Source organism: Phasianus colchicus, chromosome 23, assembly GCF_987193195.1.
Source record: "Phasianus colchicus chromosome 23, bPhaCol1.hap1.1, whole genome shotgun sequence".
Taxonomy (NCBI): domain Eukaryota; kingdom Metazoa; phylum Chordata; class Aves; order Galliformes; family Phasianidae; genus Phasianus; species Phasianus colchicus.
The window spans coordinates 620,283-638,944 of NC_143458.1; the positions used below are offsets into that span (position 1 = coordinate 620,283).

At 55.0% G+C, this 18,662-nt stretch overlaps 2 protein-coding genes across 3 annotated transcripts; both read right to left on the reverse strand.

Moving 5' to 3' along the window:
• Window positions 1-1,926: 1,926 nt before the first annotated feature.
• LOC149915167 (uncharacterized) lies at window positions 1,927-9,540 on the reverse strand. Its single transcript, XM_090123338.1, has 5 exons — window positions 9,518-9,540; window positions 7,586-7,683; window positions 7,019-7,433; window positions 2,749-5,044; window positions 1,927-2,046 (listed from the first exon to the last, which is right to left on the reverse strand). The coding sequence occupies exons 1-4, from the start codon at window positions 9,538-9,540 to the stop codon at window positions 4,774-4,776; spliced, it is 807 nt and encodes a 268-aa protein (XP_089979464.1). The 3' UTR covers window positions 1,927-2,046; window positions 2,749-4,773.
• On the reverse strand, window positions 7,405-18,622 carry LOC149915168 (uncharacterized). 2 transcript variants are annotated; one of them, XM_090123763.1, is made up of 8 exons: window positions 18,537-18,622; window positions 14,837-17,940; window positions 14,184-14,249; window positions 13,783-13,842; window positions 13,162-13,233; window positions 12,694-12,786; window positions 12,117-12,264; window positions 7,405-10,881 (listed from the first exon to the last, which is right to left on the reverse strand). In XM_090123763.1, the coding sequence occupies exons 2-8, from the start codon at window positions 15,021-15,023 to the stop codon at window positions 10,692-10,694; spliced, it is 816 nt and encodes a 271-aa protein (XP_089979889.1). In that variant the 5' UTR covers window positions 15,024-17,940; window positions 18,537-18,622; the 3' UTR covers window positions 7,405-10,691. The 2 variants fall into 2 exon arrangements, with proteins under 2 accessions (XP_089979889.1, XP_089979890.1); XM_090123764.1 differs by having other exon boundaries at window positions 10,790-11,834.
• Between the last annotated feature and the right edge of the window lie 40 nt (window positions 18,623-18,662).

An 18,662-nucleotide genomic window follows, 5' to 3' on the forward strand; every position in this document is an offset into this window, starting at 1 on the left:
GGTTGGAGATTCATGATCCTTGAGGTCCCTTCCAACCCTGGTGTCATGGTTTTGGTTTTTGCTTATTTGATTTTCAATATTCCACATCAAAACATCATGTACTGGAATTGAAGTGTTAATGCTCTAATTCTACGTACCTATCCCTATACATTACGGAAGTCACGGGATCTGACCCTTCCGGGGGGGGCGGTCTCTTACTGCCTGGCAGTGGGTGCTGGAGGGTGCTTTCCTAGCCGTTCCAAGCTTTTCAGGTTTGACTCGGTCTCGGGAACTCTCTCTCATATCTTATTTGATGTATTAGTCTCAATTTCAATTAGATTGTATTATATTGTATTATTTTGCATTCCGATATCATAGTTAGTAAAATAAGTTTACCTCCATAGATTGTTGCCGCTGTTTTTTTTCCTTTTCCCCCTTCCTTCCCATTTTGTGGGCCCAGGTGGGGGGTGGGGAGGGCAGGGGCCTACTGCCCCCTGTCACGGGCATAAACTGATCTAGTTGATTCCGTGACACCTGGCAATTCTGTGATTCTGCTATTCTGTGTCTTCTCCCTGATGCCAATTGGAAGTGATATCCTTTAGTCTTCAGTATAACAGACATTCTGTGACTGTGCTTGAAGACAGTCTCCCTTGAGCGTTTTAGTTGTGCTTGTTTAGTGCTCGTAAAACCAACTGTGCAAGTGCTGCTCTCCTCCCCATTGTGAGGGGATTGCTGGCAGGAGCTAAGCAGTTCCCACAGGCACATCCAGCAAGGAGCTGCCGTGGCAGATGGGCAGGTGGAGCAGCTGTCTTCCAACCTGTCCACTGCAGCAGTTGGCATTCTGTAAGCTACTCTTCCCCAGTTTGCAGAACAAGTATCAAAAGTTGATACTCTTTTGTGAAAGAGTAAATGCGGGTTGAAAAAAGAGGCGATATGACATTCCTGACTGCAGATAAACAACAGCACAGATGCTGGTCACCGCCGCAGAAAAAGCTGGACTTGTTAATGAAGCAGCTTATCCATCTGTGTTGGGATTTTGTACAGCTGACCTCACCTGCCTCTCATTCCTTGCCATCGCCCCCTTTTTCTTCTAAGGTGAAAAAGACAGCCTCATTCTTTGTGAGTCCGTAATTGTGATCGTTTATTGATTGAGTACAACCAGATAAGACATGGAGTGCCAAGTTGGGCGGCACTCGCAGCGCTGCCCTGTAACACCACACACTGCAGCTGCTGCCTTCTGATGTTCTTCCTCTCAGTCCTTCAGGTGCAGATTCCGCATCATTGCCACAGGGCTGTTCATTATAGAGGACTGGAAAAAAACAAAGCAAGTGTAGAAAAAGGACAGAAACAATCTAGGGAGACCTCACTAAGAAAGTCTGAACAGTAAACTTCCACAACAGCCCCATGCAGAACAGCAGGTTACTGCCATTCAGATCACTGACATTACTTCCCATAACACACAGCTTAGCTGCTGTCCCCTCCCTTCCCTAGTTGAGCTGCATGCCCTTCCTTTTCCCTACCTGAGCTGCTTGCCCCTCGCCTCCTTTTTCTTGGTGCTCTTGCCTTTTCCTGCTACTCACTCCCAATCTCAACACTTGCCTGCTCTGCTTGCTGCTCTGACAAGTGTCTCTCAACTCTGCTCGCAGCTTCTCTCCTTCTGCATGCCCTTCTCTATTCCCTTCTCGTGCCCTTCAGGCTTCTGCTCCCCTTGCTGAGCAAGCCCATGCCTGGTAACTCCCCTTCAACCTCCTCCGCCCTTTGCCTTTCTCCACACAGATGCTTGCTTCTGGCCAGCACTCCTGCCCACTGCCTAGCCCACAGCCCGCATCTCTCGGGGAGACAGCAAGGTGGCCTGGAGCTACCCACACCTCCTCCCGGGCACGGCTTCTCAGCTTTGCTTCAAGCCCACAAAAAACCCCAAGGAGCTCCTCTTACCTTTGGGCTCAGCTTCTTCTCCTGCCGCGCAGCTCCTGTGCTAGGCCAGGGCTCAGCTCTTCCCACACTCCTCCATTCCTGCAAGGTTGCTTTCCTTTGCTCTGCTGCAGTTAGCTTTCCTACTTGCTTTCTCTTGATATACATGGATTGATTTTACTTTTCTTCCTCCTCTGTGCCTCTTTTTTTTCTGTTTTCAGCACTTCCATTTTTTTTTTCTTTTTCCATCTTTTTTTTTCTTACTTTTCATTCTCATTTTTCCTTTTGTTTTTTTTTTCCCCGCCCCCTTGAAATTCTCCCCCTTTATCCCCCTCAGCTTGCCTCTATCTGTGTTTCCAAGTGGGTCTTCTCTCTCACATTCCCGTCTAGTGCCTGGTGTCGCCCCACATTACCCTCTATTTCCCTGTGCCCACGGAAGCCCCCTATTGTCTCTCTGCAGCCTTTTATAACCTTACACCTCTCTACTTCCCCCCCAATCCCACCCACAGACCCCTGTCATACCTGTTTCTCTATACTACGCCTACAGCCCTCCCACTGCTCCCTGTAGCCCCACATCCCCTTCTATCCCACCTCCATTCCCCCTACAGCCACTCACAGAGCCACAGTTTCTTAGGTCCTCCCCCAGCCCCCTATATCCCTCCCCGTAGCTCTCCCCAGCCCCTCCCGCCCCCCAATGCTCCCTATAGCACCGTGTCCCCCCGTTGCCCCCTCACAGCCCTCTGCTGCCCTAAATCCCCCTGTACCCACCCCTACCGCCCCATGTACCCCGATACCACAGCCGCTGCAGCCCCGCCTGCCTCCCTATCCCCCCCCCGCCTTCCCAGCCCCTCACCCCACCAGGCTTCCTCCCCTGTCCCGGCGCCGCTCTCCGTCCCTCCCGGCTCCGGCTCTGCTGTGCTCAGCACCGCTCCCGTCGTGCCGCGGTTCCGTCTCGGTGCTGCCCGGACCGCTCCGGCGCGCAGGGGCGGTGCGGGGCGGCCCGGGCTGCGGGAGCGCCGCCGTCTGAGGGGTGAAGAGCTCTGGGCCGGCTGCCAACGGCCGTTCCCGCGCGCCGCGCCTCAGCCAATCGGAGCCGGCGCCGCTGCCGCTGACCAACGAGAGCTCGGGGGCGGAACGGATCGGCACGTGCCCAGCGAGAGCCCGGGGGCGGGACGGACCGGCACCTGACCAATGAGAACCCGGGGCTGGGACGGCCCGACACCTGCCCAATGAGAGCCCGGGGGCGGTGCGGCGTTGCGCTGCGCTGTTGGTGGGAGGAGCGCGGCAGGGGGCGGGCCGTGGGTGGGGCCTCGGGGTGCGCCCTACTGCTATAGGGGGTGCGAGATGGGACTGGGTTTGACAGGTGGGAGGTGGGGCTTGGATGTGGGGTTGGGATATGAGGTTTGGAACTGGGCTTGGGAGCTGGGGTTGGGATGTTGGATGTGCATTGGGATGTGAAATGTAGGGTTGGGGTGTGGGGATATGGATATGGGGTGGATATGGAATGGGAAATAGGAAAATGGAATATATATGGGATGGGCTTGGGATGGACATGGGACCAACACTGAAGAATGTGGGATGGATTGGGGATGAAATATGGACACGGGATGGGATTGGGATGATAGTGGCATGGGATAAGTAGATGGAATGGACATGGGATGCATGTGGGGATAAGGATTCGGAATGGCTATGGATATAGGGTTAGGGATGGGGATAGGATGTGGGGGTATGGATATGGGATGGGTTTGAGATGGCTGTGGGGTGGATATGATGGATATGGGATGGGATAACGTTGTGGGATACGGACGAGGGATGGCTACGAGATGGGGCTGTAGTGGTTATGGGGCCATAGGGGTGATGGGGCCAGGATGCTGCAGTCACCTCTGTCCCCAGAGTTCATCCCCAGTGTGACACATGGAGCCCCACAGCCGCTCCTCTGCCCTTTATCACTTTCATGGGGAGGACATCCCCCAACCCCCATTATCAAAAATAAACCTTAATTAGAAAAGTGAGGGGTGTCAACCCCGCCCCATGGGAACAATGTTTTCTGTGGGGGAGGGCACAGATGGCGTCTCCAGAGGGCTGTCCCAAACTCTGGGGGGTGTTCACAACTCTAGGATATGACACCACCAGGGTGCCATGAAGGTGTCCCAAGCTTTGGGGTGTGACACAGAGATGTCCCCAATTTTGGTGGTGTGACATTGTCATGTGGTGTTCCCACCTCCCCGGGAAGTCCTCCAGGTGGTCACGGTGTCCCCAGGTTCAGCTCAATGTCCCCAGGGTTTTTTTTGTGCCCTCTGCATGACGGTGACACCCGGCGCCAGCTGCCAGGAGTGACGCCCAACGGTGATGACACTGCATCACGGCTGTGCCATGCTGGTGTCACACAGTCCCCTCTGGTGGTGGCACAGAGTCCACCACCGTGCATGTCCCCGTCCTCATGGCAGACGATGGTGACAGCACCAGAGGCTTCCGGTGTCACCGGGTCCTGCAGTAGGCAGGTCTGGAGGGGTGACAAAGAACAGTGAGAGGCTCAGTGACAGCACGGTGACAACGTGGTGCCGCCTGTGCCTGCCCCCATGTGATGGTCAGAGTACAGGGAATGGTGTCACCCGATAGATGGTGGCACACAAGTGATGGTGACACCAGATGACGGTAACAACAGTGACAGCCAGGGATGGGGACGCTGCGTCACGGCTGTTCCACATCGAGGTCACCCTGTGTCACGGCGTCACCTGAAGACAGTGACATTCAGTGACACCCAACGGCATCCAGTGAAGGTGGCACCCAACAATGGTGACACCACTGACCCCATGTCACACCTGCACCAGACCCCACGTGTCCCCCGACTGTCCCCAGCCCCCCTCCCTGTACCCCTCCTCGTCACCTCTTCAATGAGGATGTCACCGTGCTGCAGTTGTGCCACCATGGCAGGGGGGACAGCATGGGACAGTCATGGACAGCCAGGGTGACAGCGTCCAGGAGCTGTAGGATGCGGATGGGGCTCTCAAGGTACGTTGGTACGGCCCCAGGTTCCACGGTTACGGTGACGGTGAGAACTTTGGGGACAAGTGGTTGTCCGGTGTCACCCGGTGGCCCTGGGGGGATTGTTTCCGTGGGGCTTTGCACAGGGATTGTTGGGAACCATCCATTTCTGAAAGGAAGTGGCAAAAAATATACAAGAAAAGTGACATAGTATTGATTTTAATGGAAACAGACATTATTGGGGGCGATCCCACGGGGACAAAGAAGAGCGAGAATGTCTCACTATGTGAGGTTGTCCTCAAAATCCTCATTGGAGACCTCTGGAGGACTCCAGGAACGCCTGGGGACCCCAAGACACCCATGGGACATCTCCAGACCCTTCCAGAAGACAATAGGACCCTCTGAACCCACCTCAGGACCCCCCCACATTCCACAGGATCATTCTGGGACATCTGCAGACCCTTCTGGATGAATCCAAGGACCCCCTGGATCAATTTGAAAACACCCTGCACCCTCCAAGTCCTCTCTGGGACATCCCCAGAGATGTCTCTGATGACGGGATGACTCCAGGACCACTCAGACCCACATGAGAACTCTCTGGACCCTACCAGACTCTACTGGGACATCTCCAAATCATCCCAGTGGCTCCTCGGAGCTAATGGACACATCCTGGGAGCTTCCAGATCCTTCCAGGGACCCCCAGGACCATTCTTGGGAGCCCCTGGACACCCCAGGATCCCTCTGGGACATCTCCAGATCCTTCTGTATGAATCCAAGGACACCTTGGATCCACCTGGGGACCAACTGGATGCCCCAAACCCCTCTACAACATCTCCAGATTCTTCTGCATGCCTCCAGGGGTATATAGGGGGGGGCTCGTGGGGAATCTATGGGCGGAAAGGTGTGAGTGGGGCTTCTGTGAGGTGGAAAGAGGGTCTGGAGGTGGAGAAAGGTTGGAAGGGGAAACTGAGGGATTGTGGAGGGCTTCTGTGGCGTGGAAAGGGGCTCTGAGGATGGAGAGAGGGGGTTGTGAGGGGGAAAAGAGCAGAACGAGGCTTCTGTGAGTGAAAAGGGGGCCTGGGGATGGAGGGGTACATTGTGGAGGGGAACTTGAGGGGTGGAAAGGGGGCTTCTGTAGGGCAGAAAGGGGGGTCTGGGAGTGGACGGGGGGTTGTGTGGGGGAAAAAAGGGGTGAGTTGGGTCTCTGCTGGGAGGAAAAGGGGTCTAGGAATGGAGAAGGGGTGGCAGAGGAAATCTGGAGGGTTGTGGGGGGCTTCTATGGGGTGGAAGGGGAGTCTGGGGGACACCTTAGGGAAGTATTGGGGGGGAGAAGAGGAGAGTGGGATGTCTATGGGGTGGAAAAAGAGTCTGGGGGGAAACTTAGTGGCTTGTGTGGGGGAAAGGGGTGAACAGAGTTTCTACAAGGCAGGAAGAGCATCTCGGGGTGGAGGGAGGGGTGGGAGGGAAGAGCCAGGGGTTGTGCGAGGCTTCTATGGGGTCTGGCTGAGGGGAATTGGAGGTCAAAATGAGGGAACTGACTCCAGGGGTCAGGGAGGAGCGCACAGGGGGGTACAGGGACCTCTAGGGGTCAGAAAAAAGGGGCCAGGAGGTGGGAGGAGAAGGGAGGACACGGGACCCTGGGGGTCAAATAGAGGGGAATGGGGGGTGGTAGGAGACTCTGGGGATCAGAATGGGGGAATTGGAGTGGGGGCACTCGGGGGGAGGAGAGGTGGTTCGGGGGTCAGATAGAGGAGACTGGGAAAGGGGGGGACTCTAGGGGACAGAATGGGGAGAGCGGTGGGGGGACACCAGGGATCAGAACGGGGGAGGCACAGAGGGGAGGGGTGGAAGAGGACTACGGCGATCAGAACGGGGGGACTGGAAGGGAGGGAGACCGGGGGGAGGGTGTAACCCCGGGGGGCACACAGAGGGACTGGGGGGTGCGGGAGATCAGCGGCAGGGGGAGAGTGGGGGAGGGCAGCGGAAGACACGTGGTGGGGGAGGCGGCGAGACGCAGGGCAGCCGCCCCCGCCGAGGGAAGCCCCGAGCGCCACGGAGACCCCGCGGGGCCGAGGCAGAGCGGCACGCGGCCCCCCCGCCGCCTTCACCCCGGCCCCCGCCCCGGCGCCCCCCGAACACCCACCTGTAGGAGCCGAGGCGGCGCCCGGAGCCCCGAGGCGCCCCGCACCGCTTCCGCACGGCCGCCTCCTCGGGTCGCGGCGTGATGACGTCACTCGGCGGGGACGGCGCGGCGCCGTAGCGACGGACCGGCGCTGAGGCGCTGAGGCGCCGTCGCCGTGGCGACGCCGTCGAACGGCACCGCTCCTGCGGGAGCCGCGCTGAGTCGTGCGGCGTCTCCGGCTTCCCCAGAATCGCTTTCTCCAGGCCGATTCCGAGCTGCTGGCGCTTCTTGAAAGCCGAGCGCGCATCTCTGCCCGGTTTTCTCACGGCTCCTGCGGCGGCATCTCTGGCCGCTTTCTCCTCCAAGGAAGAACCGAGCGGTGGCCCGGCCGGGCTCGGTGCGCGGGATGTGAGAAGGGCACAGCCCGGAGCAGGACCTGAAGAACGAGCTCAGCTCACCGCTGGCACGTGTTCTGTAGTCCCCCGGGTCCTGCAGAGCTGCGCTGGACTCGCTGAGCAGCACGGCGTGGTGCGGGGATGTAAGAGAACACAGGTGCTCGGTAGACTTGCTGGGGCAGGAAGCTCTCACTGATGCTAAACTCGCTGAAACGAAGTGACTCGTTCAGGACACGTGCCTGAAACAAATGCTGGTTCTCTAGGCAGAGCTGCCGGACAGACCTGTCAGCACTGGGAATTAAGCACGGCAGTGAGATGAAGCCAATGATGCGTTCATGTAAGAGCAAGAGGTGCTTTGGAATGCCTTTATGGCTGCACAGCTCCTCGGGAAGCAGTTACACCTGCCGGCTCAATAAGAGCTGTCCCTTAGATGCTGTGCTGTGCAGCTGTGGAGCCCTTGCCCACCTGCACTGCATCTTTTAGATGCATCATTGAGAGGAATTGAACCAGCAAGGCTTCAGGGCTGAGCTCTAAGAATGGAAACTCCCTCAACTTTTGATAGAGACCGGGTTTCTAAGGTCTTAAGACCTGGAGCTGGCAGGGCACACCCCTCTTGTGCCTTTCTCCCGACTGGTTTTTGGGAGACAGCAAATGGACACCCCTACAAGAAGTCTCAGGGTGTTTCCTTCTGACACTCTTATTATGGAAGTAAGAATACATTCCTGGCTCCATTTTGCTCCTGTGTCACAAGACAGAGATTTAAGCTACCTAAAGTCACTTTTCCACAAACGTTCCCACAGAAAGAAGCATCCAACATCTCTCTGTAGCTACGGAGACCCTGACTTCTCAACTCTTTCCAGGTATGTTTTACTGTCTCTTTCCAAATTTAGAAACGGCAGCTGTGCAGAAAAACATGCCACAGATCCTGAAGTGTGGGCCAGCGGGGAGTTTTACCCCGTCTCCTCCCTGATGTCAATCTGAAGTGATCTCCTTTAGTCCTCAGTATAACAAACGCATCCTGTGACCGTGCTTGAAGACAGTCTCCCTTGAGCGTTTTAGCTGAACTTGGTTAGCGCTCTTAAAACCAGCTGTGCAAGTGCTGCTTTCCTCCCCACTGTGAGGGATTGCTGTCAGGAGCCAACCAGTTATGCCAGGCACATCCAGCAAGGAGCTGCTGTGGCACGATGGGCGTGTGGAGCGGCTGTCTTCCAACCTGTCCTCTGCAGCAGTTAGCATTCTGCAGGTTACTCTTCCCCAGTTTGCAGAACAAATATCAGAAGTTGATGCTCTTTTGTGAAAGAGTAAATGTGGGTTGAAAAAAAGGCAGTGTGACATTCCTGACTGCAGGTGAACAGCAGCACAGATGCTGCCAGCCCCGCTGTAAAAGCTGGACTTGTTAATGAAGCAGCTTATCCATCTGTGTTGGGCAGTGGTATCAGGGCATTGCTCTTCAGATCTTTGTTTTCCATCTGAGGATTTTGTCCCAGCAGGGTTTGTGCCTCAGGATTTTGGGCAGGAGAAGGGCTGGCAGCAGCCCAGGGCAGGACGTGGGTCCCCTGGGGACAGCAGCCACAGCCCCTGCCCCATCTGCACAGTGAACCTGGGCCATCCCTAGGACACCTCGAGACCCTCCTCCTCTGCACAGCCCCACAAAGCACGAGGGAAGGTCTGGGGTGGCAATGGTCCCCCTGGAACGGGGCAGGGATGGTGCCCTCCATCCCATCCATCCCCAGTGCTCAGGGCTCCAGAGATCCCCAGGGTCCCTCAGTGTCCCTGCTCCAGTGCCACTCTTATCGTAACAGACTTCTTCCTTATGTCCAGTCTAAAGGAGAAGAGGAAAGGTTGTCAGGGGGTTTCCCCAGTGAGAAGTACAGTTTCAGAAAGGGACGTGTACAGAGAACCCAGAGGAATAGCAAGGCAAGCCTAACAATGACTGCTACAAAACCAATGGTACAAAGAGAGAATTCACTGCCAGAAATATCTCACAGTCCAGTGATAAAGATTCACAGCTGCAAGGTTGTCTTCTAATTAAAAACAGTAATTACAAACAATCTGGATTTTTGAGCTAACTGTTATAATAAATATTAGTAGGTGGGGATTGCTAAATGGTGCTGCAGTCTCCTACTCGTAACATCCTTGCTGCTTCATTCTGGGTGCCGTCACTGAGCAGCATCTAATGGAAGTTCTTCCCTGCTCAGCTGGCTGCCTTAGTTGGAGCCCTGATGGCAATGACGTGGTGATGGCAGGCTTAGTTTTGCTGTTTTCTCCTCGTCAGAATACTCCGACTTTTGAAGGAAGCAGCTTCTTGTTTCCTGCCTTCCTGCCTTCCGCCCTTCCTCCCTTCCTCCCTTTTAATTTTAATTCATTTGGAATATCTATATTCCATATAGATGTTTTGAATATCATTATTTGTAGTGCTGAAAACTTTTTTAGAAAACAGTCATACTCAGTTAAAAAGGTATAATAAGGATGTTAAAGAAAGAACCCTCTGATGTGTTGACCAGGGATGAACATAAAAACAGCTCCCAGTTAATGTATAGGCAGCTGATGTGACTGCCTCTGTCCTCAGCAGCTTGCTCAAAGGAACCCCACAAAGCATTTCAGCGCTGGGCTGCTGAGGGAAGCTGTCGGAACAGGAGCACTGTGTCCTCTTGCAGAGGACCGGGATGCTTTTACAGCTGACGGCTGCTTTGGTTGTGGCCACAGCTCCTGAGGAGTGCAGCAGTGCTGAGAGCTGAAATGGGGGAATGTTGCACCTCCTGGAGGATGCTGAGAAATTAGTGGCCTAGGGCAGGTGCTGGAGAGGAGCTGCAGGGTGCTATCGTGGCAGCTGGGCACTGCTGGTAGCACAACGGACTGTGCCTCTGCTAAGGCGACTGCAGTCACAGAGCGAGCAGTGACAGCAGGCATACGAGGCTTGCAGCACTGCCTTCCTCCCGTCTCTCTCCACGTTCAGATTCTCGGCCCAGCCCACAAAGCAAAATGAAGTAGAGGAGGCAGGAAATGTGCTCATAGTTCTTGCTTGGTTCCTATTGCAGAGCAAATGATTGCCTGCTGTCCGGTAAAGCTCACGTAGAAGCACTGATGCTTTTGCATAATGCACTGCCACCCTTGTCCCCTGCCCGAGCTGGGACGTAGGGCACCTGCAGACTCTGGGCAGCCTGGGCCAGGGCCTCGCTGCCTCTGGGGGAGGGATTTCTCTACACATCAACCTCAGTTTCCACTCTTGGAGTTCAAAGCCATTCCCACACGACAGTGGCTCTGCCAATGCCAAGTGGCACACAAGTTCTGCTCGTGGGTCAGGTAGTGACATGACAACAGCGTGGACAATTGTGATGGTACTTTCTATTTATTGGTACAGCACAGCCTAGAAAGCCCCGGTTGATGCTAGCTGTGGTTCTCTGGCTGTCAGATGATGTCCCCAAACCCACACACGGGGTGCTCCCAGCTCCTGACTGATGGTGGAGAAGTGGGAGGGCAGAAGTGATGCTGGGGGGGGAAGGGGCGGGAGTCAGGGGGCTGCTGTGCCTGTCATACTTCCCCCAGACAGTTTTTTTTTTTACAGGTGTTACATGATCCCCCTGAGGGGGCCGCTCCCACCTCTTGATGGATGGTGGAGAGGAGTGGGAGGGCAGAGGTGGTGTTGGGGGGGCTGGGGGCTGCAGGGCCTGCTTCCCCCTGGCATTCTGGGTGGTTTTCTGGGTGTTGGGCAATGCCCCCAAACTGACAACCTAGGGGGGCCGCTCCCACCTCCTGAAGGATGGTGGAGGGGAGTGGGAGGGTGGTGATGATGCCCAGGGGGATGGGGGGCTGCTGGGCCAGTTGGCTTTCCCCAGGCAGCGGTTGTCTGTCGGTTGGACAATGTCCCCAAGTCTACACACTGCTGGGCTCGCTTCCATCCCCTGATGGATGCTGGAGGGGAGAGCGAAGGCAGAGGTGGTGCTGGGGGCTGCCAGGCCTCTCAGGCTTCCCTGAGGATGTGGCTGCCCCCAGGCTGACACCCTGAGGGACCACTCCCGACCCCCGAAGGATGGTGGTGGGGGATGGGGGGTGGTCTTGATGCCCAGGGTGGCTGGGGGGCTGCTGGGCCTGTTGCTCATCTGCCAGGGTGCTGTTGTTTGGGTGCCAGCCGATGAGCACAAGCTTCCAAGCCAAGCGGGTTCCTCCCGTCCCCTAAAAGATGGCGGTGGGGGATGGGGCTGGTGTTGATGCCCCCCGGGCTGCAGAGCCTGGGCTGGTGGGCTGTGGGGCCCACGGGTGCAGCTGGGCCCGGCTGCTGTCAGGTCTGGCAGGGGCCGCCCTGGTGGTGCCATCTGGCCGGTGGGCAGGTGGTCACCGCCGTTGGCATCATGTCCATCTGCCAGGCCCCTTGAGGAGAGCAGGACGAGGGCAAACTGTGGCCGCAGACATCGTGCTGGGCTCCATCAGCTGCAGCGAGGCGCCTGTGGAGAGAGGAACGTGCTGAGGGCACAGGAGAGCCCCTGCTCTCCTTCCTCAATGGCAAAGAGCCGCCCTCAGCTCTCAGCCTGTCTCAGGCCCAGCACTAAGAACGGGCTGCAGGAACGGCCGTGCCAATTCAAACATCTGATAGCGTAAATCTCAGACCACGTTAGCCAACAACTAACCGGCCTCTGTGCTGCTGGAACTACAAGTGCCTCCTGGCTCACAGCAGCCCTACAGTAAAGAGTTGGGCAGGATGGGGGTGGGGGTGAACAACAACTCACTGGTTTCTCTGCCTCCATCGCCGGATAAGCAGACAGCACGTTATCATGGCTGCCAGCATGGAAACCAGGAAAGCTGCAGTCAGTGCCAGGCAGTACTTCAGTAAAACTTGATCTTCTGTGGCGTTTGCACGTCCTTCATCTTCCACACCTGGAGGAACAATGTGCTCACTGCTGTGTCTTGTGCCCTACTGGCAGTCTCACGAGAGGTCTGACATGGCCAAAAATGTTGTCTTTCACTTTGTTGGCCTCCAGGAACATGTGAAAATCCTCGGGCTGCAATGCTTCCCTGATTCCAGCGAAGCAAAGGGAACTCCCTAAGGCACTGCACATCAAGGCAGCGCCATAGGGAACCTCTTTTTGGCCTCTCAGCTTTGTTTACACTCTGGCTCTGCCACGGTCCAGACCTTCCTGGGCCATGGATTTGCTCCTTCTTCTCCATCATGCTCTAAGACTCCTTTTGCACTTGCTCACCGTTGCCTCCTGAGGCTGGGTAGTTGTCTGACTAAACAAATCTCACTAGAGCAGAAGGAGAGCGTGTGGATCTGTTTAATCAGGGTATAGACAGAAATACACTCACCACGTGCTGCCTTCTTCATGATTTTCATTAGTAAATGGGACAGTCTCTTGGAATATTTTCCATCTTCCCATGCCACTTTCCATCCCCCAGGACCTTAACAGAAAGCATTAAGATAAATCTTAGAGAAACAAAGTATTGAACTGAGCGGTCTTTTCGGTGGAGTCAACAAAGACAACAGCCACCCTGGGATGCCTGTGGGGCTCCAGCACAGGAAGCAGCCGAGAATTTGGCACAGCCTTCCCTGGAGGCAATTCTGCACCCAAAGCATGAGGAGAACTTCCCACCACACACTGCAATCTACACAACTGCACAAGGGCATCACTGAAGAGCAGATGGTGCCAGGGGATCGTGTGAGGACAGGGCACGCACATGCAGCTGTGCATTCTCACTCACGCCTGCAGACATGCCCGGCTGACATTAGGACTGTGAGCTGGCATCTCTCAAAGGAAGCAAAAACTCATGGCATACCAATACGAGTTGCTGGGGCTTCTGTCCTTGAGCTCGGCTGGGAAGCTGGAGACCATTCGACTCCACCCGCACCTGTACACAAACACAGAGCAGCTCCTGTCAGACATGGCCAGGTACTTGTTTAGACTGCAATGCCAGCTCCACAGCACTCTTCTCTCCCTGCTACACAGCAGCAGCTGGCAAATAGCTGCTGGGTGCCTGCAGCAGCACCGTGCCAGTCCAAGAAGGAACCGTGTGCGGAACTGTCTGCAGAAGGGAAGGGGCTGGAAGGGGAAGGGAAGATCCCTTTCCTTTGGGATAGCCCCACAGGAGGCTTATGGAGCAGATTGTGCTGAGCCTTTGGCAAGACACTGCTTATAGGCGCAGCTGTAATGAGAAACATTCCCATTGTGTGTTGTGATCTCTCTCTTCCTTAGGGACCTGCAGTGACTGGAAGGGGCTCAGCTGATGACGTGGCACTCAGACTTGGGTCGAAAGTTGCCAAGCTGGAGAGGTGGGCAGTTGGCTGGCACCCAGGCTTCTCGTGCAGGAGAAATCACCGGGCAGTGAAAAGCTGAACCCTTCCTGAACTACCACAACCACATATGAGCAGAGAGCGTGAGATGAAGGCTGGTGACTTACCTCTGGCATCCAGCCCAGGCTCAGGAACAGGACTCTGCTTTGGTAATTCACCAAGAGGACCTGCAGGCACAGATGTGATCAGACACAGGTGAGGAGAGCTTCCACTGCACCTTGGGGCCTGGGGTTTTTTTCTGCAGTGACCTGCGAGGACTGGCTGCAGGTCAGGGAATGACATGGCCCAAACAGCAAACATATAGGTTCTCTCCTCCAAAGAGTGGCAAGGGCTGCCTTCCCACAGATATGTGACAACTCTCCAAATAAAGAAATACTCAGGACTGATCTGTGTACAGCCTTTGAGGCACAAAGAGACTTGAAAGACCCTTGGAGGTTCCTGAGTACCCAAATAAACTATGACGGCACTAACTTTTCTGCCTTCAAGGAAGCAGACACTCACAGCTTACCTCTGGGTTTCCCCTGAGACACAAAAGCAGCCTTCATCCCATTGTCCGGATATGGAGCACCATCATCTAGAATCAAGAACAGAAGAGGGATGTTCCCATGGCATGTTGTGATCTCCTCCCTTAGTGGTGGGGGAGGGCTCAGCTAATGGGATGGCAGACTCAGGCCGTGACTGCCAAAGCTACAGGGTGATCTGGAGCCTGGCACTGGGCAGCTTTCCGAAGCTCTCCAGGCCACGTGCAACACCCCTCCGGGACTGTGTGGACGAGCACACCAAGAAAAGACACCTAGAGCAAACTGGGCTCCAGCCGGGGGTCTCTGCTGGGAACCAGGATTCATCTATGGGGAGCACCAGGAAGCCGGAGCAGAAATGCTCCCGCTTTTCCCAGCACACATCTTCTGAGCTCCCCCTAGGTCAGCCCCGGCCAAAGAGCGTGCTCAGCCAGCAGCAGAGCCATGGCCCGGCACGGCTGGAGCCAGCCCTGCAGAGCACTGCTTCCTCACGCCCTCGCCTGGCTCCTGCGCTGCTGCCCGTCCCCCCCATCCCAACACCCCCACAGAAGGCAGCCCCAGGGCAGCGTGGCACACGGGGACAAGAGCCCGGAGCTCTCGCCCTCGCCGCCACTCGGTTGTGGCCCTGTCTCTGCCCACCCACCTGCTGCTGGCGCTCGCCACGGAGCGGCACAAGTCTCCTGGGAACACGTGGCCGTCAGGAGGAGGAGGAGAGCAAGGCGGGCGGGGGCCGTGGCCCCCCACACTCGTGCCATGCTGCCACCACCACCACTGCAGCCACAGCGAGTGCTGCTGGGCGGCACAGAACGCCTGGGGCACACACTGAGCATTGTGAGCTCATGGCACCAGGCGGGGCGTTGTGACCCCACGTCCCCACGATGACATCTGTTCCGCCACCAGGGCCAGCTTCCCCCTGGGCTTGCTGTGTGCGCTGTCGTGCTTGGGGAGGATTCCCAGGCATCTAGAGCAGCAGGAGACCACTGATGTCACATGGACAGCACGGAAGTGTGGAATGGCTCGGCTGGGAAGCGACATTAAAGAGACAGAGACGCTGTCAAAGGAGAAAGAAAATCACTTCAGTGTTGTTTTTACTGCTTTGTGCAAATCTAGAGATTCACTTTTCTCTTTTAATGCCAAAACAGAAGCCGGTTCTTCAGTGACATTTCCCCTTCAACCCTCCCACCCCATCCACTCTCCCCTCCCATCACCCCTACCTCTCTCATTTTCTCCTTCCTCTCCTCTCCTCTCCCCTCTCCTCCCCCCCTTCGCTTCCCCTCCCCTCCCCTTCCCCCTCTTTTCTCCCTTTCCCCTCCCCTTCCCCCTTGCCTTATGCCAAACTTACCTCTCCTGCTCTTCTGATTCTCTTGCCTTGCTTTCCTTTGCAATGCTATGCATTGCTCTCTCCATATTTATTGCCAGCCATTCTTTTCTTAGCTCATATTCTTTACTTTTTACTTGGCTTTTTTCTTCTATTCTCTTTGCCTTTCTTCTCTTTTCTTCTTTTAGTCCTTTTTTCTCTTTTCATATATTATTTTCTCTCTCTTCTTTTATTTTCTCTTTTTTCTCTTTTTATTTTTTTCTTTTTCATTTTTCTTTTTTCTCTTTTCTAACATTAAATACTTTTTTCTCTTTTTTCTTTTCTCTTTTTCTTCTTTTATCTTTCTTAATTTTTTTTTGCTTTTTTTTTCATTTTTTCTGTTTTCTCTTCTTTTTTATCTTTCTTTCTTATTTTTATTATATATTCTTTTTTCTTTTCTCTATTTTGTCTCTTTCCTTTTTCTTTTTTCTATTTTTCATCTTTTTTTTCTTTTCTCTTTTTTCTTTTTTCTTTTTCTCTTTTTTTCCTCTTTTTCTCATTTCCTTTAATCTTTTTTTCTTTTTTTTTCCCTCTTGTTTTTCTCATTTTTTCCTCATTTTTTTTCTCATTTTTCTTTCTCTCTTATTTTTTCTGATTTTAATCATACGTTTTCCTTTAACCCTCCCCTCAAACCCCCCCTCCCCTCCTCTGCTCCCATCCCCTACCCTCCCCATCCCCCTACTCTCCTTTTCTCCCTTACCCTCACCTCCCTTACCCCTCCCCTTCTCCCTTCCTTAGCCTACCATTACCTCGCCTGCCCTTCACTTACCTTCTCCTCACTTCCTTCTTCTTCATGCTCTTGGCTTTTCCTGCTACTCAAGCCAAATCTCAACACTTGCCTGCTCCGCTTGCTGCTCTGACAAGTGCCTCTCAGCTCTGCTCGCAACTTAACGCCTACTGCCTGCCCTTCTCTATTCCCTTCTCGTGCCCTTCAGGCTTCTGCTCCCCTTGCTGAGCAAGCCCATGCCTGGTAGCTCCCCTTCAACCTCCTCCGCCCTTTGCCTTTCTCCACACAGATGCTTGCTTCTGGCCAGCACTCCTGCCCGCTGCCTAGCCCACAGCCCGCATCTCTTGGGGAGACAGCAAGGTGGCCTGGAGCTACCCACACCTCCTCCCGGGCACGGCTTCTCAGCTTTGCTTCAAGCCCACAAAAATCCCCAAGGAGCTCCTCTTACCTTTGGGCTCAGCTTCTTCTCCTGCCGTGCAGCTCCTGTGCCAGGCCGGGGCTCAGCTCTTCCCACACTCCTCCATTCCTGCCGGGTTGCATTTTTTCATTCTTTGTCTTGCTTTCCTTTGCTCTGCTACGGTTAGCTTTCCTACCTGCTTTCTCTACATTTACACGCATTACTTTTTACTTCTTATTCTCTTTTTTCCTCTTTTCTATTTTCCTCACAGTCCTCCCTGTTTCTTTTTTGTTGCTTGTTTGTTTCTTGGTTGGTTTTTCTGTTTTAATCTTTTTATCTTTTCTTACTTTTTTTTTCTTTTTTTTTTCAGCCTCCTGATGTTACTTTATATCCATCTATTGGCCCCCTTTATCCCCCTTATCGTTTCTGTATATGGGCCTTTACCAGTGCCTCTTCTCCCCACATTACCCTATAGCCCCGCAATAGCCCCATATTCCCCTATACTTTACTATAGTCTACGCAAGCCCTCTAGAGCTCCCCTACAGCCTTTTATAACCTCATATGTCCCACCTATACCCCTCTGCAGACCCCTATCGCGCCTGTTTCTCCATATCACACCCACAGCCCTCCCACTGCTCCCTCTAGCCCCATATCCTGGGGGTCTTGATAGATGAAAAACTTAATATGAGCCAGCAGTGTGCCCTTGTGGCTCGGAAGGCAAATGATATCCTGGGCTCCATCAAAAGAGGGGTGGCCAGCAGGGACAGGGAGGTGATTGTACCCCTCTACACTGCTCTTGTGAGGCCCCATCTGCAGTACTGCGACCACGTCTGGAGCCCCCAGTACAAGAAAGACAGGGAGCTGTTGGAGAGGGTCCAGAGGAGGGCCACAAAGATGATCAGGGGACTGGAGCACCTCCCTTATGAGGACAGGCTGAGGGAGCTGGGCTTGTTCAGCCTGGAGAAAAGAAGGCTGCGGGGTGACCTCATTGCAGCATTTCAGCACCTAAAGGGAGCCTACAACAGGAGGGGAATCAACTCTTTGAAAGGGTTGATAACTGCAGGACGAGGGGAAATGGCTTGAAGTTGAGGGAGGGGAGATTTAGGTTGGATGTCAGGGGGAAATTCTTTACAGAGAGAGTGGTGGAACAGGCTGGAACAGCTGCCCAAAGAGGTTGTGGATGCCCCGTCCCTGGAGGTGTTCAAGGCCAGATTGGATGGGAACCTGGGCAGCCTGGTCTAGTGTGAAATGTGGAGGTTGGTGGCCCTGCATGTGGCAGGAGGGTTGGAGATTCATGATCCTCGAGGTCCCTTCCAACCCTGGCAATTCTGTGATATCCCCTTCTAGCCCACCTATTTGCCCCCTACAGACATCTGTACAACCACATTCTCTTATATCCTCCCCCAGCCCCCTATATCCCTCCCCACAGCTCTCCCAAGCCCCTCTGAGCCCCTTCCCAACCCCCCCAATGCTCCCTATAGCACCGTGTCCCCCCTAAGCCCCTCACCGCCCTCCATTGCCCCAAATCCCCCTAGACCCACCCCTAGAGCCCCATATACCCCAATCCCGTACCACAGCCCACTCCAGCCCCGTGTGCCTCCCTATACCCCAGCAGCCTTCTGTAGCCCCCTGCCCCCCCACGGCCCTCCCAGCTCCCCACAGCTTCCTAGCCCCCTCTACTTCCCTTCAGCCCCTGTATCTCTCCCGGAGCTCCCCAGAGCTCCGTATTGATCCCACATCCATCCCACAGCCACAGCCCGTCCCGTACATATCCCACTTCCCCACATCCCATCCTGTCTCCATCCACATCCCCACATCCCAGTCCCACTCCCAGCCCCTCACCCCACACGGAGGTGGCTTACGGCCGCGCAGGGTTCCCTCCCCGGCCCGGCGGCGCTCTCCGTCCCTCCCGGCTCCGGCGCCGCTGTCCTCAGCACCGCTCCCGTCGTGCCGCAGTTCCGTCTCGGTGCTGCCCGGACAGCTCCGGC

Bases quoted from the DNA above. Each gene is read 5' to 3' on its own strand.
- LOC149915167 (XM_090123338.1), bottom strand. From the start codon at position 9,540: ATGAAGCAGCAAGGATGTTACGA. The intron at 7,434-7,585 runs GTGAGAGCTTCC...CTCGTTCTTCAG, and splicing joins TTTCAGCGAGTTTAGCATCA to GTCCTGCTCCGGGCTGTGCC. The intron at 5,045-7,018 runs GTGGGTGTTCGG...ACTTCCTTTCAG, and splicing joins CGCCGCCTCGGCTCCTACAG to AAATGGATGGTTCCCAACAA.
- LOC149915168 (XM_090123763.1), bottom strand. From the start codon at position 15,023: ATGCTCAGTGTGTGCCCCAGGCGTTCTGTGCCGCCCAGCAGCACTCGC. The intron at 13,843-14,183 runs GTAAGCTGTGAG...CTGTGCCTGCAG, and splicing joins GTCTCAGGGGAAACCCAGAG to GTCCTCTTGGTGAATTACCA. The intron at 12,787-13,161 runs GTATGCCATGAG...CTTTCTGTTAAG, and splicing joins AGCCCCAGCAACTCGTATTG to GTCCTGGGGGATGGAAAGTG.